The 24190-nt window shown below is 46.1% G+C and overlaps 1 protein-coding gene across 1 annotated transcript; it reads left to right on the top strand.

Annotated features, from left to right (window-relative positions):
• cd82b (CD82 molecule b) lies at positions 1–17742 on the top strand. The gene is made up of 9 exons (XM_080842701.1): positions 1–70; positions 7012–7084; positions 8401–8473; positions 12691–12815; positions 13718–13792; positions 14964–15062; positions 15225–15407; positions 16662–16745; positions 17271–17742. The coding sequence occupies exons 2-9, from the start codon at positions 7022–7024 to the stop codon at positions 17346–17348; spliced, it is 780 nt and encodes a 259-aa protein (XP_080698827.1). The 5' UTR covers positions 1–70; positions 7012–7021; the 3' UTR covers positions 17349–17742.
• Positions 17743–24190: the final 6448 nt, after the last annotated feature.

Below are 24190 nucleotides of genomic sequence, written 5' to 3'. Positions count from 1 at the left end.
CAAGTACATTGAGACAGACAGAAGGCCGAAGAGTATTGTCAAAGTTGTATTCCTTTTTTAAATAACGAACGTAAGTACGGCGTTTTCGTTGTCTTTCTGAGACTTGATATCCTGAACAATATGAAAATGTCACAGCGAAGATAAATGTTGCACCTCTTTGTCTGTAAGGTGGTAACGTTAACGCTATAAAACGTTAGGCAAATGCTGAATGTAATGTGAAAAGTTAGCTAACTTTAGCCAACGAAACGTCAAGCAATGTTACAAAGTAAACCTTAACTTCAACGGAAGTTAAACTAACTAACTGTTAATGTTGTATAACAAACAACTTATTGCTTTTCTGTTTCTGCTGTGTTTTATATATATTTATATAAAGTGGCATGCCTGTAATGTTATTCAAGAATGATGTGAAAGGACCATGATCTGTTACCGTTACCAGTCAAATTTAGTACAGGTGCCAAGTTCCTCTAAGTTACTGTAAATTAGGCTACGTCAGACCTCAAATTTGGTTTGCTGTTTCGGCAACTTGTTTAAATAAAGTTACGTTTTCGTTGACCACCGAGACCATTAACTAGATGTCATTGAGAAAGGTGACCTTTATAATGAAAATGAAAGTCTAATTTACGTTTGATTGTGCCAGCTTTATTGATGTCCTAAAGGGCTAACATTGTGCCGTGCTAGCTTAACTATCTTTGCTATGAGCTCACTTGCTTTCAGTAACGGTGCTATGAGCCCACTTGCGTTCAGTAATGGTTGTGAAGCTTACCTTTCAACTTTGCCAGAAAATCAAGAATGTTGCGCATAACCCCTATCATCCCACATTTTCAAACTTGTCTATTTCCCATGGCACGGTTAAAGGGGTACCAGTCATTGCTAAATCAATCAAACATTAGTCAGTCCACCTTACTGGCCGTGAAGAACCTAGACATCGGATGGCCACTAAGCATTGCTATTGTAATGGTTGTTATTTATCCTCTGTGAAAAGTGTTTTCAACACTGATGATGAATCTGAGAACACCTGTCCTTGGCAAATAAATCTCGTCAATTCATTCATCAAGTCTTAATTGGACTGTAAACTGTCATTGACCGCTCTGGATTCAAAGCCTCAACTAGTGGACATAATGCATTCACACGTTTTGCCTTAAAAGTAATGTTATAGTCCTATTTTTAAAGTACCTGTTCACACAGGTAATTGTTCCACATTTGAGAATCAGGCCCACATCAACGTCCTACCAGTCATTCAGACCTCTCTTAACATGATCTCATTTAAGGGATTCCCCACTGTTCATTTTCAGTTTTCTTCTGAGGTTTCAGCAGTCAAAGTGAATGCTTTTTCACCTCAGCTGGGTGGGCATGCTATCAGAACATCCCAAAGGAAAGTCCCTGTTGCCATGTGTTCGGTTCTCAGTATCCCTCTCCCCTTGGTTGTCCCTACCGTTTTTTCTTTCATTTTCATTTTCTTCCTCGTCTCTCTTTCTCTTTTCTTTTTGCTAAGCAGTAAGCACACTGTGACCAAGTGGGTCAGTTTTCACTCTCCTTTTTGTGCCAAATCGGAGATAAATGTCCCTGCTGTCTCAGTGAAGCCCAGCATATGGCCACTTGCTCCCTCTCACTCCTGAAAAATTGATCGGGCTGCTGAAAAATTCAGCCCACAGCATAAGGACGCCGTCGTTTTGGCCAATCTCAACCGCTGTCGCCCGATAAGTGGTCCCCCGGTCACACGGACTGCTTAGTATAATTCCCTCATGGCCCCCTCCAGACCTCTCTGCGCCCAAACAAAAGGCCTAATCTGGGGAATCTCGTCTGCCAACCCACCCCCCCGCCTAATGCCGCTGCTGAGTGGTGAGGCTGAAGGGCCACTTGGGTGATCTCTCAAGCACACGCTGGTATCGTGCGGGCTTCCTGTCTTACTCTTGTCACAGTTGCCTTGACCATTAGAACAATGCTGTGCTGATTCGGGTGGGAGTGACCGGTTGGAACTTGAATGTGTCCGATAAGTCCAAGTCAACTGCACCAGCTAACCGTTCTCATCTTTGGGGAGAAAAGAGTTCAGGAAGAGTGAAGCATGAGATTGTTTATCCTCTCGAGTGGGCCATACATTTCATTGAGAAACGATGGATATTTTGTGTATTTTGTTGGAAAGCAGATCCCTCCATTTTTGATTGTTAGTGCTTTGGTGCTGTTCCTGAATGTTTTGTTGTCGTCCTGTGGATTGGTGAGCCTGTGTTTTAATTGTCAGACCAAGCTGTCTGATGGGATCCGTCTGGCCTCTAATTACATCACCCCATCCTCAGTTTCCCTTACTTGAGCAGATTAGGAAGAAGACTTCCTCAAACCATTTCTGTTATCCTGGATTAAATTTCAGGTCCTCTGACCTTTTAGTAAGCATCTTTGGGAAAGCAGACCCAGTTACAGGCCTACTCCTTTCGCTGCTGTGGTAAAGCTTGCTTTGGGTGTGTTCAGATTCCCCTTTGTCCTTTGCTAAAAAGCCTAGGAGAAGGCGTCCTTTGTTTGGTGTGTTTTCGAGTGTGTGCGTGAGTGAGTGTGAGGGGAGAATGGGGTAGCATGCCGTTACTTTGGGTAGAGACCAGGAGGGGTAATGGCAAACTCATGGGGGGGTGTATTTGGAGTAAAATGGGTATTGTGGTTGGGTGTCCTGTGCAAAATCTGCAATATTGGACAGCACCAACATTTGAAATGGTTCGATTAGGTATACTGGTAGTGAGAAATTAGTGCTTCATTCCATAGGAAGAATGGCCACACTGTGTCTGTAGAAATGGCTTGTTTTTCAGCCCGCTGCAATCATGTGTAGCATAGGCCAAGTTCAGGTCCAAGTGGCACCTGTGGATCTGATTTTACCGTTATGATTACTGAGAGCCCATTTAGAATAGAAAGAAAAACACTGCCCATGTTATCATAGAAAGGGAAGTATCAATGTCTGTGGAGAGAACTTTGACCCTATTTTAAGAATCCTCCCATTGTAACCAGCTGTGTCACCTGGTTGCTTGTTTTGCTCGAAACTGTTTTACCCAAGTTTTTATCAGATCCTCTTATCAGAGCTCGAAAGTCATTTCTTTAATCAGACAGGAGAAGTAGTCAGCAAAGAGCTGTTGTTATTGCCAGTGCTCAAGAAATAAAAACAGAAATCATTTACACACGCAGGCACACAGATTTATATGGCCGTATTGCAAATTCATCTTTCATTAAAAAGGAATGACTCACTTATATCACCAGCAAAGAAATCATAACAATACACCTTCTATAGGAAACATCAGTTGAAGCAAGGATTCAAGAAATGGGTCCCCCTAAGGAGTAGGCAGTCTCCAGTGTGTCTGATGACGTTTGGCAAATTATACACCCATGTTTGCTACTGAAGCAAAGGTTTTCTGTGGTACCTCCTTATTTTGGCTCCCCTATTTACCTTTGGTTTTTGTTTCTCCACAGAGACCAAGATGGTCTTGAACTTGGCAGATGCCAGAAGAGAAACCTTGAGTCTCTTATTTAGACTGTAGGGTGTTTGCACTCTCATATTTCCTGACTGTTGCATGTAACCACATCCACCCGTTACATTTCTCAACTGATGTTGATGTTAATAGCTGCCAGACATTTGTTGTGCATTTTGAGTTGTGCTGAGTGCTGCCTATTTGGTAAAGAGACAGATTTTACCCCCCCCCCCCCCCCCCAAAAAAAAAGTGCAATCGAGCACACATGGAATGAGTCAAGTCTCACAAAGAGTGATTTTTCTTGTTTTGGCCCGCTACACCCACTGCCTTTTAATTATTATTTGTTAATATTGCCTTTAGAGAAAGAAGAAACAGGGTGGGTCACATCCTTAGCAAACACACATACACACACACACAAACCTATTATCTTGGGTATTCATTTCATATATGGTGCTGACATGTTTCAACAAAGCTGTGTTCCACTGAGCCTTGTGAATGCAAAGTGAAACAAATAGTGGAGCAGCAGGCTTTGAGTGCAGGAGCTTTGAGTTTGCCTTGTGTTCTGTGTGTGATGCGGCACCCCTTCCTTATTAAGGGAAAGAGGATTACTTTGTGGGCTATTGCTACACCAGCCCATTACAACCTCTGCAGTTGATATTTCAGCATTCCTTCTAGGACTGCAATCAGTCAGTATGCCACTGCTTGGAACTATTAACCAGCCCCCCCACCCCCATGCCGCAGCAAGTATGGTTTCCCAGTTACACAACAAAAAAATAGTTCCATGACATGATCTCAGCTATTAAACACAAGTTAGCGTGTTCTTGTAGTGGTCCCTTTGAGGCCTCAAATAGACCATAAACAGGACTGTAAAAGAGCCTTCACTGTAGCTGAGGTCTGTTGCGGGGCCTCTTATACGTATGTGTGATGACGGGTTGTGTGCTTGACCACGGCCTCCTCTCTTGTGGCCACGTTAACTGCCTCCCTCTGTGTTGCCTATGAGCTGTGGTTGATTTGTTCAATAAAAACATCACGCACGCGGCTGTACACACAGACATGCGCAGGGCAGACGTCTCTAGGCTGTACTGCACCTCTAGGCCCACAGTGCACTGGAGAACTAGTAGGAAATGAAGAGGCTTTCATGTCTCAAGTGTGCAGGATGCAGCTCCAGGTAACTGCAGGTTCATTCAACCTGAAGCTCTTCGGCAGAGAAACCGTAACTATAACCAAGAGGACTGAAACGGAAACCATAACCACAAAACTGAAATCTTCTTTTTGACACAAATGTATTGTCTAGATAAGTTGCCATGTCCGCCATTAGCTGACAGTCAATGTTGAGATATTGTTAATATGTAATACTAATATTGTTTTCTAATGAATGAAACTACTTGCAGTGACTGTCTGTATTTGGTCGTCAGTTGAAATCACATGAGTTGTTCTTGCCAAAAGAGGCTACCCAGCAAGCAAGCCTCCACCGGCCCCATGCAGGCAGGCTGTGGGCACTGTGGGCTAGGGCCAGCCCACACCAATCCTTCACAGGCCCGGTGTGGGCACTGTGGGCTAGGGCCAGCCCACACCAGTCCTACACAGGCCCGGTGTGGGCTTGCCCAAGCGGGGCCTGCAGCTTTGGGTTCACTGCGGGCTGTCACCGGATAGCCCAACAAAGTCTAAGCTGCCCAGAAAACCCATGCTGGGCCTGTGCGGGCTGCCACATATGGCCCCCCTTAGGGCTGGCACAAGGGCCCTTTGAGGGCTGCCCACACAGGGCCCTTTGAGGGCTACCCACGCAGGGCCCTTTGAGGGCTGCCCACGCAGGCCCTTTGAGGGTTGCCCACTTTGAGGGCTGCCCACGCAGGCCCTTTGAGGGCTACCCACGCAGGCCCTTTGAGGGCTACCCACGCAGGCCCTTTGAGGGTTGCCCACGCAGGCCCTTTGAGGGTTGCCCACGCAGGCCCTTTGAGGGTTGCCCACTTTGAGGGCTGCCCACGCAGGCCCTTTGAGGGCTGCCCACGCAGGCCCTTTGAGGGTTGCCCACTTTGAGGGCTGCCCACGCAGGCCCTTTGAGGGCTACCCACGCAGGCCCTTTGAGGGTTGCCCACGCAGGCCCTTTGAGGGTTGCCCACGCAGGCCCTTTGAGGGTTGCCCACTTTGAGGGCTGCCCACGCAGGCCCTTTGAGGGCTACCCACGCAGGCCCTTTGAGGGCTATCCACGCAGGCCCTTTGAGGGCTGCCCACGCAGGGCCCTTTGAGGGCTGCCCACGCAGGGCCCTTTGAGGGCTGCCTACACAGGACCCCTGAGCTTTTGCTCATTGGCAAAATGCTGGCCCCACAGTGATGGCCCTGCGTGGGCAGCCCTAACATAGCCCACAGGAGCCCTCACTAGGCCCACACAGAGCCTGCACTCATTTTTTGCTCATTTATTTATTGAATTTATTTATATATGATAGTAAAAAATAGAAAGTGTTTGTTCTGCAAATCTAAATGGATGCAGTTACAGCATAACTAACATCTGTATAGTCAGAAATGTACAATAGCCAAAAGGAATTCAAATTAAAGACTTTATTAATACAAGTGTGTGTGTATGTGTGTTTGTATACAGAAAAGCTCTATAAAAAAATGAATTATTATTATTATTATTATTATTATTGAGCTTTGTCAAACCAAACTCCGAGGTAGAAAACGTATAACTTTTGAGTTTGGGTGGACAAAGCTCACGTGGACTACTGGTAAGGGTGTTGGGCTGGAAAGCGTAAGGTCATCGGTTCAATCCCCAAGCGGCAGGAAAAATGTGCTGTGCTTCACTTCACTGTGTGCTGTGTGTATCACAACCCTGGATGGGTAAAATGCAAAGATCAAATTCAGAGTGTGTGTGTGTCACTACCTTGGATGGGTAAAATGTAGAAATCAAATTCAGAGTGTGTGAGTCTCTACCCTGGATAGGTAAAATGCAGAGATCAAATTCAGAGTGTGTGTGAGTCTCTACCCTGGATGGGTAAAATGCAGAGATCAAATTCAGAGTTTGTGTGTGTGTGTGTGTGCCAGTTTTTTACTTTCACTTTTATGTTTTACTATTATATATAAATATATTCAATAAATAAATGAGCCAAAAATGAGTGCAGGCTCTGTGTGGGCCTAATGAGGGCTCCTGTGGGCTATGTTAGGGCTGCCCACGCAGGGCCAGCACTGAGGGGCCAGCACTTGGCCAATGAACAAAAGCTCAGGGGCCCTGCGTGGGCCTTGTGAGGGCTCCTGTGGGCTGTGTTAGGGCTGCCAACGCAGGGCCAGCAATGAGGGGCCGGCACTTTGCCAATGAGCAAAAGCTCAGGGGCCCGGCATGGGCAGCCCTCAAAGGGCCCTTGTGCCAGCCCTAAGGGGGCCCGTATAGGGCCTGTGGAGGCTTGCTTGCTGGGTAAGGACTCAAGTGGAGCACATACACCTTCAGTGTGAGGCTTCTGACATGCCTCTGTCTGATGTCACAACTCCACATGGACTCAAAGTGTGTTCTAAATCTTTTTTGTACCCAAGTTTCGCTTTATTTCAGCTATGTTCATCAACTTTTGACTCTCATTTCCAGAGGCGTTACCATGGGGAAGGGGTGCATCACGGCCACCAAGTACTTCCTGTTCCTGTTCAACCTCCTCTTTTTTGTGAGTATGCACACACATCTGCACACATCTTCACACATCCCTACTTTACTGTAGCTATATGACTCCCCATCAATTCTCCTCTAGTGTGCCTTCTGTGAAGACTGCATGCTGTGCACTTGTGCAATGTCCCAGCCCCTGTCTCTATCAGTTTCACTTGTGAGCCAGTTTTTAGTAAAATGAGTATGCCGTAGTTTGACTATCTGCAGTTCCAGGCAGCAGGTATTTGCATATCATTTCTTTTCCAGTTCTGCTCCCTCCACTCTCTTCCATAGCCACATATTTCCACTCGGACATGCCTGGCCACACAGCAGCTGTTTGCACTGTCAGGAATATTTCAGGAATACACTACATACTTCATAAGTGGGTCACACTCAAGTAAGGGCCTCTGTTCAGAAAGGAAACACTAAACACTTGTGCGGCGTGTTCTACCCATCGCAACGCTGTGCATGCGTACGTGACTTTCGAGAGAAGTTTCTGGTTAGACGTGTGGGAAGTGTGGACTGCATGAGCCCCTTAATGACTGCTCTGAGGACCTATGTGATGATGAGGTTTCTCTCTCTCTCTGGAGCTCATTAGTGTGTGTGGTGTGTGTGTCTGTGTGTGTGTGTGTGTGTGAGGTGGTGAATCTCTCAGATCTCGGCTCGCTGCTTTTCTGAGCAGGGCCCTTTAATTAGTTAGCAGGCCTCCACCGCTGCTACCGCTCGAGCTCTTACTCTTTCCACAAAGTCACTCCGCCTCCCTCCTCCCCTGGTCCCCAGAGCTGCCTGAGCCTCGACCTGCCCACTGCAGACCACAGGAGAGCTGTCCACTCTCAGACATCTTCGACCCCCCCTGCCCGTCTGGCCCAAGCCTCTGTCTGAAAAGCTCCCTATTTAGAGACAGCTCTCCTCTCATTAACACATTAGTCCCAGCAGGAAAGAGTAGCCCAGCGTACCTTTGATGGTTGTAAGACAGACAGAAACTCTAGCAAGAGTTATTAAACTGTGTATATGGTGAAGCTGGAGGGGAGGAGAGGAAAACTATGGAGGTTAGGAGTGAAGAGTGTTGGAAAAGCAAGTGACCAAAATAGTGCTGCTGAGTTAGTTAGAGAAGAGTTACAAGCAGATGTGGCATCAGTGCCAGTCATGTGGCCTTGCTCTGTGGGGGAAGACCTGATCAGTCCCAGATGTGTTGGATATGCTCTCACACACACACACACACACACACACACACACACACACACACACACACACTACCTAACTCACTCACAAACAAGAACAGCCAAACACATTCTTTTGTAGTAATTTATTTCTTTGTTTTTCTCTTCCCTTTGCTAGCTGTTTGGAGCACTGATCATGGGCTTTGGGCTGTGGATCCTGTTGGATAACCAGAGCTTCATTGCTGTGCTGCGTAAGTACCCAAATAAGTTTGTGTTCTCTGGTCTCTGTATCTTTGGTGTACGGCACAGCAGTCAGAACTGGACAGTATTGAGAGTCAAAGGCTGCAGTAGTTCCTGCTAAACCAGCCCCAAACCCCCCTCTACAAAATCCATCACACTGCATCTAATCTTCCGTGCCTCTCGCTGGTCCCCAGGGAAGAGGGCTGTAAAATCCGAAGGATGTAAGCAATAAACCCAAAATATGAGCCCACAGACGAGAAACTGCAAGGCTGTCCCTTCCCACCGAGAGGGAAAGAAAAAAAAGCAGGTCACTGGTCTGGCCCGGGGATTGGACAGGAAGAGCGGCTGTCTGCTAAGCGTCTCCTCAGCAGGCCCTCTCTTCAAAGACCACTAACTCAGCGGCTCTCCCCGTGGGACGCCAGCGCAGAGCGATGCGTCACATCACTGCTGGCTGGCACAAGTCTCCCCTCCTGCTGACTTCCTTTAGAAAAGGCTGCCTTCCCTTTCAATACGACATTTCCTTTTTACGGCTGAGCACTTCTTCTTCTAGCTGCTCTTATGTGTCGTGTTTGCATAGCACGTTGTGAGGGACTGCTATGCGGGTGTGAATGTTGTATGTGTAACAGCATTCTCTACAACCCACAGCCAGGGCTTTTCGGAGGCTCTGCTCGCCGACCAAACGCCCCCCCTGCGTATGGTGTGATATCTGCCCTCGCTATCTCCCTGTTGCGGTGTTTCCATTGCAGCTGGGGGAGAGGTTTCTTGACGGAAAGTACAGTTAGGTGGTAGAGAAGTCCGTCTCAGAGTACACCCTACACATTTTCTCATTCTGTCTCTCTATCACACACTGAGTCAGGGGCTCAGAGTTAAAAGGAAAATGCTAAATACCCTCGGGAGTGTATGTATCTCGGTCACATCATGGTAGAGCTCAATGCTGACAAGAAGGTATTTGACTTCGCAGGGCAGGAAAAAGTACTTTCTTTTATCCCCTCCCCTCCCTTTTTCTTTTCCCTTTTACATCACCACCCCCCCACCCCCAGAAGCCCTGTCCCCCCAGCTAGCTGAAGCTGGTTTTGCCTTATTTTTGATTTTTTTGAATCTCTCCATGTTCCACAGTGACGGGCTCCAACAGCTGAATTTATTCAGCCTGGCCCTGCCCTGCCCTGCTGGAATCCAGGAGAAGTGGATGGAAACTTGCATAAATCTCCCTGATTTATAATAAATGCTTCCAATGTGTTTGGCGCAGATGGAGCACAGCCCAAAGCAGTAGTTTGCTGAGACGAATCGGGTGTATGAATGATTCTTTAGAGTTTCGTTTGGCAACTCTGTGCACCCTGGATGTCATTTGCAACACCCCCCCCCCCCCCCTCACTCCTTCCCATCTTTCAGTGTACCTTCTATGTAAGTCATTAGTAGACAAATGTAATATGGACCGTTTGAAACTGAATATGAGACGGAAGACTATCTGTTAAGACGTTTGTTTCTTGAAGAGACTTCGAAAGTGTCTGAAAAAAATCTCTATTTATGCTGGATGTCCTTGAGGAGTTAACAAATGAGTGACACTTTGACCAAAGCGCAGAAGAATTTGAGCCGCTTACCAAATGGCTCATCCTTTTGTCTCTCGTTTCCCTCCATTCTCCCTTTTCTCGTAAATCGTTGGAAGAGGATAGCCGTTGCTGGACCACATCCAGCCTTGCCTTGGAGTCTGCTTATCTGGTTTGTCTTGGCCTGTCTCATCCTGACGGTTGCCGAATCCCCATTGTTTTTGCGACCCACCAGTCCCTCTAGAGATGGCTGGGACCTGGCTCACTTCCAACCTGCCCTTGATACCTGGAGGATGAACGCCCCCAGCTTTCTCAGAGATCCCCACCCCAGTTCGCTTCCAGGCTGGGCGGGACACTGGCTCTGGCGTGGGGCTCCTGCGTGGGTCTCGTGTGTCCAGCTCTGCGTGAGCAGGCCTGTTTGTTTATTGACTCTGGAGCTGGTTGCTCTGAAGTCCCTCAGAGGCTTGTGGAAAACAGGATTTCTGTGTGTTTTCAGTTTCCAGCGGGTGTTTCTTGTTCTCCTCGTCCCGCTTCTCTGCCGCTCATATTAATAGAGCATTTCACAACAGCTGCCTCTGCTCTATTTAAAGGAGCCTTTTCTTTCTCTTGGTCTATTTTTTTCTCTTTTTGCTATTTCTGAGGTTCCCTCCCTAGTTTGCTATTGTTTAGTGACCCTGGTAGCATATTTATCCCAGCGGAGTAAAATGTCAGAATGATTTCTTCTGTTAAAATACATGTAGTCATTTTTGTGGAAGAAAAGGAGACTTAAGGGAGGTGTCAACATGAACCACTGGGCATCTGTGGAGGTCAAGTGTGCTTCTGAAAGACATTTCACTTGTATTGTGTGAAACCCTATAGACACTGAGTGCCATTACCATGTTAAGGTAAGGCTCTGTAAGGGTCATACATATGACTTAATCTCTGGCCTGTATGAGAACATTTTTTTAAGGAATATGTTCCTTCTGACCCTATATGGGTGCAAAGGTTAATCTATGGAAATTCTAAGATGCATTTTGTCATAGTAGCTATGTTTATGTCAAACTTTCTGTGCACACCAGAGAGAAACTATTTTGGAATTCCATTTCCGACCTATATGGAAACTTGCCAAGTCAGAGAGAGGGAGAAAGTTGGGGGGGGGCGAGAGAGAGAGGGAGAGAGCAAGAGGGAGGAGAGGGTTTAGTGTTCACTAGGAAAAACATGAGCTGACCTCAGTGGAAAGATGTGATTTCACATTGTCATCTACAGATGCTGCCACATAGGAGGAAGTAGGAGTTTCAGCTTTTAAACCATTATGCTTGGTGTAGCTTAAAAATATACTGAATGTGTTACAGACCTTATACATTACCAGGCCAGTTATGCTGGCTACTTTACATTGGCTCACATTTAGTTTGATGTCAGTTGGTACCCAAATATCCATTTGGTTGGGAATATGGAGCAAGCCAAAGTCAATCTGTGTTTTTTTTTGAGGAACTCATGGTGGTACATGCAGTTGAGCAATTTATAGCCTGATCATGTGCTTCAAATGATCCCCTGGGCCTCCATACACACCCAGTGCTTAGCTCTACATATATAGTCTGTGGTAGGAGCCTTTAGTAGTACCCTATGGCCTTAAATTATCAGAGGGACACAGATGTTCGTCTGTGTTTGTGTAAGAGAGTGGAAAAATGTGTGCTAGGTGGTCCTGTGCGTAGATAAAGATGTAATCAGTATGCAGACCTGCATTCAGTCTCCTTGGATACATTTAAACTGGATTTGACACAAAATGGAGTCTCTAGACTACACCCACACTTTAAATCTATGGCAAGAATAATATTTTTGTACAGTATGTGGCTATAATAATCAATGTCTCAATCTAACTTTTTACAGACATGCTTTTATAGGAGATTTTGCAAAGCTGTTTTGGACATGATTCAAATGATTCAAAACCTCACGGCTTGAACCATGTTTACGTTAATACCTTAAAACAAGCTGTGTGTAGCGGCTCAGAATTGCTCCGTAGCAGTGCTTAAGTAGCTGTGTGTGTGGAAGGCTGCAGAGGATTTGATGTGATTATGGGAGTTAGAGAGGAGCAGAAGAGTTCCAGAGACCGTCAGATTGCCTGGCCCTGTAGTGAGCGGTTTGGGACGGGGCCGACACCATCCACTGCGCCAGGGCTGCTTTGGAGGATGCACAGCAGGGCCCTCTGGAGATGCTCCAGGCGAGATAGCAGGAGTGAGAACCTGGCAAAATCCATAAAGTCTGGTGTCTGACTCCTCCGGCTCCTCCTCAGCCCCATCCTGTGTTAACTCCCAGCGCACCAGCATCCGGCCTGGAAGATGCCGTCCCACTGCTCCACGCGCTGGCTTTCCCACATCTATTCTTCTTCCTCCAGTTGGTTGTAAAACAGAACTTCCCGGTGCCAAGCATGGCTCCACTCACGATGAACATGCTATGTGTGCTTCACATTTTGGCCAGTACACACAATAAATGATTAAAATCCAACACATGTCAAATAGGGTTGGGTTGTACTGTAGATCTTTTGAGCCAGTTTTAGGCTTTATGTCAGTTAGACTCTTCAGGTAAGGCTGGTTAACCTCATCCTGTTGACGTGTCTCTCTCTCTCTTTCTCTCTCTCTCTCTCCCCCCCCCCCCCTCTCCCTCCCCCTCTCTCCCTCTCTCTTTCTCTCTCTCTCTCTCCTGTGCAGAGGAAGAGTCCAACACGCTGAAGGTGGCCTCCTATATGCTCATAGGTGTGGGCGGACTCTCCATGCTCATGGGCTTCCTGGGCTGTGTCGGCTCCATCTACGAGATCCGTTGCCTCCTTGGGCTGGTGAGTACCCACACACACACACACACACCTACACCTACACACACACACACACAGATTCATTCTGTCACAGACGTTTCAAGCTCGTAGCACAGCGCAGAGATGGATCTGTAGCCTTGAGAGGTTGGTGAGGGCAAAGCCGGATCTCCACACAAGCGGATACACAGTGAAGGATTGTCAACCAGTTCAAACAAGGTCACAAAGCCATGTGTGTATGGGTATGCGTTTCTCTCAGCAAAAAAGGGCTTTGCCTGTGGCTTCTTTAAGGCTTCGTGCTGGTGGATTTGTTGAGATGAGGGGGGTGGGGGGGTTACAGGGATAAGCCCATGAGATTTAGGGGTCTGGGAGGGGAACTGATGGTGGATCAGTGTCCTTCAAAGGGTTAAACCCATCCCGGGGGTCGGTGGGTGTAACGTTGAACTATTTGACCCATTTACCCAGCTGAATGGACCAGCTGTCAGCCCCTTGTGTAAAGAGTTGAGGGACCCCTCCCTTTAACCCCAAACATGTACAACTGTCTCTCCTAAGATCCTCTTTAAATAATAATAACACTATGTGTAGTGCATTTAAGGGTTACATAGTGTGAGCTGCCATCATTTATTAATGCCATGAACTTTCAATTGTATTAAAGTTGGAGCATAAAAATAAGGGACTATAAATGGAATAAAAGCTTCCATCAGTGAAAGTATTCCAATGCAACTCAGTGTCTCCCTGTCCACTTAAAATCAACAACTTCCCAAAGGCCATAAATGTTATGCGTCTCTGCGGGTAGCCACAGAGAAATTTCCCCATGACTTTTTTTTTCTTCGTAATTTCCACCATGGCACATCATGTCTCATTTTCAGTGCAGTGTTTTTTTATTTATATTTTTTTATTTGAGCGACCACTCTCTCTGTCTGTTGCAGTACTTCACCTGCCTGCTGCTCATACTCATCGCCCAGGTGACGGCCGGCGTGCTCGTCTACTTCCAGCGGGACCTGGTGAGTGGCATTGCCAGGGATGGAGGGTGGGGGGATTCCTAGGTGGAGGTTAAGGGGGGTGGTGTGTTGCATTCTTTCCACTGTCACACGATTCCCCACTGCTTTTGGGGCAAAGGGCAGACTTGTGAAATGATGGTGGGACGTCATATTTATAGAACGTGGGTGCAAACGTCATTTCACGCTGTGGTTTTCCCCTCTGTCAATGAGTGTAAACCCAACCTTAGAGATTTGCATTCATGCATGCATGCAGGGTGAAAGAGGCAGGTTTGAGTGTTTTTATGATGGTATAGTGCCCTCTCCAGGCAAAGGCTTTTAGGAAGTGAAACTCAACAAACAAAGTTTAAGCTGAAAATGTCAGGACATCTAAGCAATGTGAAAGCCAGTTTCTAAGCCATCATTCTGCAAGGTGTGGCCAGAGCTACTTTGAGTAGCGCATAATTGGACGATTCAACATCTCAGAACACGCTGGTTTGGGTTCCATATGATTCTCCTTAACAACCTTCCACACTTCAACCGCACATTCGCTCGCTCACACACACACACACAAACCACACACACTCTGGTGTGTTTACCATCAGCTCAAATGATAGTACTCATGATGACTTGGCACATGGGCGAGGCAGCAGTTGTGGTTTGAACTTTAAGAGTTCCCCTACCTCAGTAATTAGAGCTTACTCCTCACCCCTATTACCTGGAGGACCAGTCTTATGCAGACCAAGTGCCAAGCACAGACATGCTTCCTACACACACACACACTCATTCACCGTGGTACTGATTCACCACAGGGCAGGGTGGCACTCGCTTTCCCCCAGGATAGGGCGAGGCTTCTAGCCAGCATACAAAGCCACTTAAAAGGGGGCTGCCCTTCCCAAGTCTCTTGCTGAACAGCTGCCAAATCTCAACTCCATGCCTTGACTTGACCTGTCCATGCGCTCACACTGCCATGCTGCCCATAGACAAAAGACAAGCAGATGGACACGATTAAGTAATGATGACTGATGTTGTTTTGAACGTCTGTGAGATGTCTCCTGGAGTTTATGACTTCAAAATAAGACTGTATGTAGAAAATACAGCTCAAATTATATAAGGGACAATTGTGATACTGGTCCACTTAATGTCATAAGAAATGGCTTCCTTTCTAAAGCATTTCTTGTTTTCTCTTCTCTCTCAGCTGAAGCAAGAGATGGCCAGCATCGTGAACAACATCACAGTGCACTACACGGGTGAGAACAAGACCGCCGACGTTGCCTGGGACTATATCCAGAAGACGGTGAGCACTCACTCGCTTTGGTTTGTACTGAGCTGGATGTGTTGGGTGTCAGGCAGAGATTACCTCATGGTGATGTTATGGTGTTTTGACACAGATCTTTGCTTGTCCGTATCGGCAACTAACCATGTCTCTCTCTCTCTCTCTCCCTCTTTCTTGTTTTAGATCCAGTGCTGTGGATGGACAGACCCTGGAAACTGGACTGACAACATTAAGATAAAGAACAGCTCAGAGATACTGTTTCCCTGCTCCTGCAGAAATGACAGCATCAGCCCACAGCAGCCAGGCGACCTGCAGATGACAGGACTGTGTGAATCCGAGACCCCTCAGTGGCCTATCTACTCTAAGGTACACAGCCAGAGTCAGCCCCCTTTACATTCCACTGCTAGCCAGTGTACATCACTGATGCGATTGGATTTTATCAGTGCACCCGGATGGCTTCTCCAAACAATTTTTGTCTGTCTGTCTGTATGTCTGTCTGTCTGTCTGTCTCTCTGTCTGTCTGTGTAAACGGCACAAGGTAATTTTGATTGGTTTAGTTGTATAGAACTGGCAGAAACCAACATTCCAGTGTTCAAACTAGATTAGAAGTGCTGGACAATAAGTGTTCAGCCAAGTCAAGTCTAATGTATTCATAAAGCACATTTAAAAACAACTCACGTCGACCAAAGTGCTGTACAACCAGAGCAGGCAATCACAATAAAATATAGAATCAAGCTAAAACAGAAACAAAACACCCACAAAAGCATCAATACACACATTGCAAGAGTACAAAAATCATAATCAGATCAGGAGGATCCAAACGCTCAAGATTTAAAGTATGTTTTGAACCTAGACTTGAAAGACTCAATAGAGGAGGCAGACCTTATAGAGAGGGGGATGCTATTCCACGGTCTAGGCCTAGGGGCTGCAACAGCAAAGGTGCGGCCACCCCTGGATATAAGCTTAGGTGGCGGGACAGCCAGGAGCCCCATGTTAGACGACCTGAGGGACCTGGAGGTGGAATAAGGGGTAAAGAGGTCTGAGATGTAAGGAGGGGCCTGCCCTACAAGCTAGTTTCAATTATTTACACTCTTTGTGTCGTAGATCAGTAGCAGTGTAGTGGCTTTATTCAGCCACTCTTACAGTTTGTTTTTGGCCAGGACTATGGTAGCCTCTAATAGTGCCTTGCAAAGGTATTCTTAGTCTCTCCTTCATATCATTATGAGATATTTTGGGCACAGTAGTGTTTTTAGAGGCCGCTGCCCTTTCATAGTTCTCCTTATCACTCACAGCAGTCAGTCTAGCAAACAAAGACTGCATCCTTGCCCCTCTTTTCTTGAGAGCAGTTGGCAGTGGTTTGTTCTAACAAGGTGGGGGTCATTGTGAATTTTGCCTTTCTGTTCCTGTGAGCCACCATTTCAATGTTTTCTCCCCTCCGTGTCCAAATGATTGTGTTCGGCTCTGGCCTGCACTGTTGTTCTTCCTCTCCACTGCCTCGTCCAACAATAACACTTGTGTTTGGAGAGGCTGGAGCTCTGTCCTCATAGGATCATCCCCTCATTCATCTCTCTCTCCACCCCGCTCTTTCTCTCTCTCTCTCTTTTCCCTCTCCCCCTCTAGGGTTGTGTAACCAGTGTGGAGGACTGGCTCCTCAACAACTGTGGAGTAATTCTGGGGATCTGCATCGGCGTGGCTGTGGTCGAGGTATGTGGATGTTTGTGAAATGTGTATGTCGTCCGCCCTTATTACTGTGATGTTCTGCCTGCTCCCCCTGCTACATGACTGTAATTACGTAGAGTTCTACAGAGATTCTCTTTAACCACTGCACACATTTGGCCTGCTTAGCAGCGGACCATTTTAGAGCCTCAAACCATTCAAACCTTGACGGCTTTGTTCTGCTTCAGTCAGTGTTTCCCACAGAAAGGCTGTTGTCGTGGGTGGATGGCTCCTAGCTGCATCCCAGCATTAGCATGCTCCTGCGTGTTTCCTAATTGATTAACATAACGCCACTACTAATCTTACAGCACACGTAATCAGCCTATGCGCAAGGCACTGATACCAGATCACTGTTATTGAAGCCCTTGTAAAAGAAGTGAAGCTAAACTGAGTCGCTTTTTAGAGTTTGTAACACTAGCGGTTCATGCAAGTGTGTGCTTGTGTTTGTTTGTGGTGGGTGTCTTTGAGTGCTGCGTTTGCTCTGGTCCTGACTTGTTTTATTTCCCTCTCCAGCTCCTGGGAATGATCCTTGCCATGTGCTTGTGCAAGAGTGTCCTGCAGGAAGACTACACCAAAGTCCCCAGATACTAAGACTGTGGATGAAGGAGTCGTGCCCCACGCATGCCAGCACATGTACATACATACACACACACACACACACACACACACACTCACAAAACCTCTCACACTCTCGTATTCTACAACATGCCGCAAGCTTTCCATCCTCCACACACGAAACAAGAGTTCATGCTTGCTCACCTTTTCCCTTTTAATCCATTTCACTACATTGTGTGGGACACATACACACTTTTATTCTCATTTGTTTGAGAGGAATGTCTCTGAAAGAGGTACAGATTGTTTTATGCACACTCTGCTTGAAGCACTTGTAGAGAGAGCCCTTTGTGTTGTTCCTGACCTTTTTAACAGGAGCACCAGTAGCTAATGTCTTGCAGTGATGGAGCCTTAGTGCGGGGTGCATGGGTTGGCGGGCAGTCTGTGTTATGGGGGCGGAAGGGGCATGTGGGGAAGGACAACTGAAGGACGTTCCGCTCAGGTTTGTTGTGCTGGATGATTCGGGGGGGGGGGGGGGGGGGGGGGGGGGGGGAATGGGGTCAGGAGGGTCGTGGTGTATCTATTGGATTAAGGCCAGGTCGTAATCTCCAGAACAGATCAATAGCCCATAGGGTAGTATTCATCTTCACAGACTGCTGTAAGCTCGAAGCCTGTCGTGTCCAGTTGTCCTCCACCACAGTCTGTTCCTCCTCATGCCCCCTGCCCTGCACAATCCACATGATCTGCATGGTCATTTAGAATGTGGTGGATGTGTTGTGTTTCTTTTTTTTAATTGATTATAATTTTTATGGTCCCTATTGTCCCTAAAATGTAAATATGGTTTTAGTAACAACTTCTTGAGCAGCTCAAATGTGGTCAGCTTTTTTTTTAATGGGAAAGCAGCGTGTCTGCCTGGTTTTGTTTATGATTACCCTCTCTTTGAGCTGGTCTTGTTTATGATTACCCTCTCTTTGGCGGCTTGTACAGACACTCTGCTCCCACAGAGCCATGTCAGCAGTATTTGGTCAGAATCTAAGCAATCTGAGGATCTTTTCAGGAGCTTTAAGGGAAATAATTATTTTGGCCTCTCTCTTGGCTATGAAAACAACATCTGAAGCGGGGCCAGTCTGGCTATCTCCACGTCTGGTTTGATGTCTTGGCTGTGCTTACCTATCAATGCTGGACCTGAAGCTGGAAGCTGAATCAAAACTTGGCACTTAGACACACTTCAGACACAACCTGGAAGCCTGTTTATGTGGCATGAGGAGATTAACTGAACTCCAAGTTCAACTATTTCAGGGCTGGTTCTCTACATTAGCTGTTCATGTTTAGAAAGCAGGGTGACTGCTCAAATCTGTTTTTACAGTAGGCTGCCGTTATATCCACTACCATGGTTTCAAGCTTCCTGTCAAATTCCTTTCGTTTTGGATTCTACTGTCATTCTTTTAAGAATGTCTATGTAGTTTTGTTTTATGATTAACATCATTGTTTTAATGTGAGATTTCAGGAAATATACTTTAGTTTCATCTCAGTCTTAATGTGTAAGTGCAGTTCTTAAGTTCATTTGGAAAAATTGTACTTAGTTTTCTGTGTAAAATAATTGGAGAATTTTTAATTTTTGTTTTAATTGTAAAGGGATTTTTAAGACAAACTTGAAAGACCAGGGTTTAATTTCTGTTAAATTACTGTTTAGCATTCTGAACACTTCAAGACTGTAACACTATCATTTGCAGCCGAGAATCTGTTGTTATAAACAAAATCAAATGTAATGACAAAGTGTGTGTGTGTGTTTCTGTGTGTGAGAGAGACTCTCCAATTGTGGGTGAACTGCAGTATTCCCAAAATCCACCAGGGGTCAGTGTAAGCTCACTCGTATTATATTCAAACATTCCTCAGAGCATCATCTGTTTAAGAGCATGCCTGTTAATGTTGTTGGCAGGGCTTTGTTTATTAGTCAAGAGTTTCTAGACTTCGTATTATCTGTGGCAATCATCTTAACACAAGTACGTTGGGGGTTAAATATAATTGTCCAGTTTTCAGCTGACTGCTTATGACTGAAGATAAGTCTATGATGTTACAAACTACCATATCTTCATCCTACAGACTCCATTTCCATGACTTCACATTGATACTGCATAGTGTGTGTAGTTTCTGTCGGAGCACTCAATAGTTTAGACATTTTTCCAAGTTTCCGTCACTGGGCTCTCTGCCAGTATCAAGGCCCTCTGCCATATTCGTCCTAAGCTTCTTCAAAGACCTCAGTGGCAAGACAGACCCCTGACGGAGGAAGCAGTAGCTCTGCTCAACCTGTTTCCACTATCCATGGAGGACGAGCCAACTTGCAGGCAGAGACGGGGATTCTGGTGGAGGAAGTGGGACAAGGAGACCAAAGCGTTTATCTCTTTTAGTGACGTGAATAACGCTGTTGTTGTTGTAGGCCGCAGTGTATGTGTTTGACACAAGCCTTGTGTAATTGGGCGTGTGGCTATGTCTAAGTACGCTATGGAGAATTGAGCATGTAATCAGCTAAATGCTAGTTACAATTTCCCTTTTGTGCCGGATTTGTAAGCCATGGAGTTGTTTACGTCAAGGGGATCTCTTTTTTTTTTTTTGCAGTATACCACTTATATGCAGCGATGTAAAAGTAACCCAGGTTCACACTAGCTGAGGATGTGTGTGTCCCCTGCAGGATGTAGCTGCAGCGTGGTCACGCTCGGTGTCTGTCGCTTTCCTGCCTCATCTGTGCAGGGGTCGCAAAGGGTACCTGCTGCCCCAGTGCCCTCCTCCCCTTTAAGCCGAGGGCATCCTGTTCTCACATGGGTAGCGGGCACTTCCCTGGTGGAAAGCCACAATGGAGGGACCCTCTCCCACCTGAGGGCCTCTTCCTCATCCGGCCACTCTGCTCTATTGAGTTTCCTGTTTTCAGATGCCCACTGGGCTCAGCCTAACCCCCAACCCCCCTCACATGTACACTTATGCTATGTACAAGTGGGCACCTACAGTCAGATACAGTGTCAGCACACAGTCTTTTGTTTTCCGATACTGGGAATTTTCCAAAAAACTTTGAAAATGTGAATTTTAAATACACTTTGCATTGTAGTTTTGGAATGAAAAGATTCTTCATTTGGTTTGGAAAATGAGAGGGGGTGAGTGTTTGTGTAGTATACTTCTTGCTAGCTTCTAAAGTGTGTATTGTTTGTGTATCTAACATAATAGAAACCCATTAACACAGTTCAAAAAGATATCTGTGTGGGTTTATCATAGCTGGTAAAATGGCAGTTATGCATAAGTAAAGACAATGGGGGTGATGAGCACCGTCACTTCTTTCAGGCTGCAAGATCTGGTTTGAGTTTCAGTTTGGATATTCAAACAGTCGCTTCCATCTTTGGGTTCCAGTACATGAAAGCTGAACATTAAGATGGATCAATGTTCTGTAGACATATTTTGGGTTGAACTGCGTAGTTTCTCTCTCGATTCTGCTTAAATGCCAAAGATTACAAAGGTCCAAAAGCACGTTCTTTTTCCCTGCCTCTCAGCCAAAGATATTCCGAAAGATACACATTTCTCTTCTCCGCTGACGACAAGCCAACGATGGAAGAGGGCTAAAGAGAGAGGCGCTGGAAAAGGCCCAGACCACCAGGCCCCTCATATCTTTTCTCTGGCTCCAATCTGCCCTTAGCTCTCACAGGAGTCTCACAGTTTACAGAGGCTTTTGTTTCAGCCAGACTCTATATTGACTACACTAGTGATCCAGAGAAAGCTGGATTTTGACATTTATCACTTTGGATTCCCACCCATAGACAGGAAGTGAGGTATTTTGTAGAATCAGGTATGAGTCGCTATTGTCCTGCTCTGCCTGGGTCCTAACAAAATTTGTACTGTCAAGCACCCTAAATGGCCCGTTTGCCTGGTGGTTGCTTGTATCTTAAGCGTAATTTTCCATCCCTTTTCCTGCACACCCTGTAGCGGTGAAAACGTTTTTCATGTGTCTTCCTGCAAGGCTCTCAGCATTATACTTTCATGTGGAGACTGTGGCCGTCTCTTTCTCTCTCTCTCTTCCTCTCTCTTTGTCCTTCTCTTTTATTTCCCTTTCCACCACATCCCCTCCCCTTTTCTTTCATCCTGTCTGAATGTGGACGTTTGAGTGACAGGCAGAGGAGGACCGTGGGTGAAGGTGGAAATGGAGAGTGTTTATCTCTGTGCCACTGAGCACCTTCACAGAGATCCCCATTAGCCTCTGGTGATGGAGCTTCCTCTGCAATACTGCTGAGGAAAATAAACAACACAATTTCATACATAAATGCAACAAATCTACCTTTTTTGTGATGAGAAGAAATCCAGTTTGAAAGTACTTAACATCCAGTATTGATCACTACAGAATCTGTTCACATATTGCTTAAAGAAGCATGCATGCAGTCATGCATGCACGTGTGCTGAATTCTGAGTGCATTCAGGTACACACACACAGGAAGAGCACTAAAGGATAGCATATCCGTTTCATCACTTTATTGACTGAAGGGAAATTCATGAATTAATTCATCTCTTTTGACCCCTAATGCTTCCATCTATGCTCTGATGTGGAGCAATCCAGCACAGCACACATTTGTCACCACATTTGCGATATTGCACCATATTTAGGGAGGACACGTGTGGCATTAAGAGATGATTTCCCAGGTTCAATTTAAAGTCTGTGAGATTCTCTCAGATCCATCCAAAACTCCCCCATGCCTTTAGACTTAGATCTCCCTGATAGACTCGCCCATGCTTTCATCTCTAGCTGAAAAGCCCCTCTCTCCTCAAAGAAGACTCTTAGCCCCTTTCCCATTCTTAGTCCCCCAGATGTTGTCGTTTTCCAGCCAATTCTTGTGGTGAGAGGGCCCTCCCTGCCCCCTACTCCTGATTTTATCCCGTGCGGACACAGCGTTTCCCCACCGGCGGTGCCAGGAACACGCCCTTGGAGCAGGGCAGGAGCACGGGAGCATGGGAATTCTGCTGGGGAAGAAGAAGAGGAGTCTGGGATTGGCAAGGGCTGTAGATCAAACAGACACAAAACTGTGTCATCAAATCCCCTCTAACAGCATGGTGTATCAAAGCTATGAGCAGAGGAGAGAGACAGAGCAGGAGAGAGAAAGAGAGAGATTACTGGTCTAATAGTAAGTGATCTCCAGAAGTGTACAGGTGGATTATAAGGAATTTAGAAGAAAAAAGAGAAAAAGAATACATTACAACTCAATCAGCATTCTCAAGGGATATAGATAGTGAGAGAAATTAGAGAGAGAATTATGCAGTGGGGTGACGAGCAGGTGACCTGGCCTCATCAGTATTCATTTTCTCCTTCCCTTCATATCTCTATCCTCAGTGTTAATATCGCCCCCGTCCCCAACTCTCAGAGAAAGCCTCTCGCTGGACAGCCTGATCCCTGAGAGGAACAGCAGGGATAATGAAGGACTTCTACCATCTCATACATTCAAAATGGGGCCAGACTGATTGCTTTCGAGATGGCCTTTCGCTTATCATCTCTGGGTGAGGGGATAGCAGTGCTAATGCTAATTCTATGCCCTACCAGCAATGCTAATCCTGGCTTTTTATAGTTCATTGCATGAATATGCTAATGCTTACTGCTGATGCAGGCTATTCAAAGCTGGCAGGGGTCTATGTCTATGTCTATGTCTATGCCTTACTTGTAGCCAGCATACGGGACACGCCTAGGCTTCATGGAGTCAGTCATATTGGGTGGCATTCATGTAAAACAGGACAGGTATGATCTTTCCCTGAAGGGCCTGGAGTAGTTGTTGGTAATAACAGAACATGTCTTCGCTTGACAGGAGCAAGCTAGGCATATGTGTTTGTGCCTATGCAAATTCACTTCAATCGCTTTCCTTAGGCAGTGGGTCAACACTCTCTCCCAACACTCTCTCCCCCTGTCTCTCCAAACATTCTTCTTCGCTTCCTCTTTGAAGAGCCAGGGCCATTGTGTGCCGTGTGCTGATGTTTTTCAAATAAAGAAGTCAAAATGGTCAAGCGTTAGGTTTTCCTGTGTTATTTCGCAGTTTCCTATAGCTGTGGTCGAATCAGAGCGAGCGTGTGTCACGCTACTTCTGTGTTTGCTATTGTTAGCTGATGACTCTCCCAAGGGTACAGGTTCCTGCCGATGTATGGTGAATGACCTGTGAACTTCAACAATCTCCCTTTGTGTCATATTGGCCAAAGGTTATACACGTGCACAGTCTTTGATCCTCTCCTGCACAGACTCTCTATGGTACCCACATTCATATTCAGGGAAAAAAATATCTTCAGAAGAAGAAAAAAACTTCAGGCGTTGTTCTGTGCAGTCCAAACTTAAGTGCCGCCTAAGCTATCTAGCAACTTTGAACAGGTAAGAATCACAGGAAGCCCAATGAGCAACAAAGCAGGAGCCTCTCCTGAGGACTTTTAATCAAAGCCTTTAGTAACCCAATCACTGAATTTATGCAGTAGTGTTGGCTGCATTGAGATGAAAACGCGAGGCAGGCCACTGGGATAGTAATTCACTGGGAAAACAGGCAAAGAGGATTTTAGTTCTTTTTCTTCTCTCGCTCTTTTCTTGCACTGAATATTCTTGGAGACTGATTAGAGGGGCCATGTTAGCTAATGAGATTCATTGGCACATTTTTAAATGGAGACCAGAGTGTCTCCCCTGCTGTGCTCGGTCTGTTCTCTCCCTGAGCTCTCTCGTGTTCGGTCGCGCTCTCCCTTTCTTCCTCTTTTACCACTCTCTTTCTTTCTCTCTCTCTCTCTTTCTCTCTCTCTCTCTCTCTCAGCACTTTCTTCTCTCCTCTCCTGTCGTTATACTTTCCCGGTATTTGTATTTGTATTTGTATTTACCACAGCCTCCGTCACCA

This window comes from Sprattus sprattus (assembly GCF_963457725.1).
Source record: "Sprattus sprattus genome assembly, chromosome: 7".
Classification (NCBI taxonomy): domain Eukaryota; kingdom Metazoa; phylum Chordata; class Actinopteri; order Clupeiformes; family Clupeidae; genus Sprattus; species Sprattus sprattus.
Note: the sequence above shows the minus strand (reverse complement) of the source record. Positions and strands in the feature narration are given on the sequence as shown.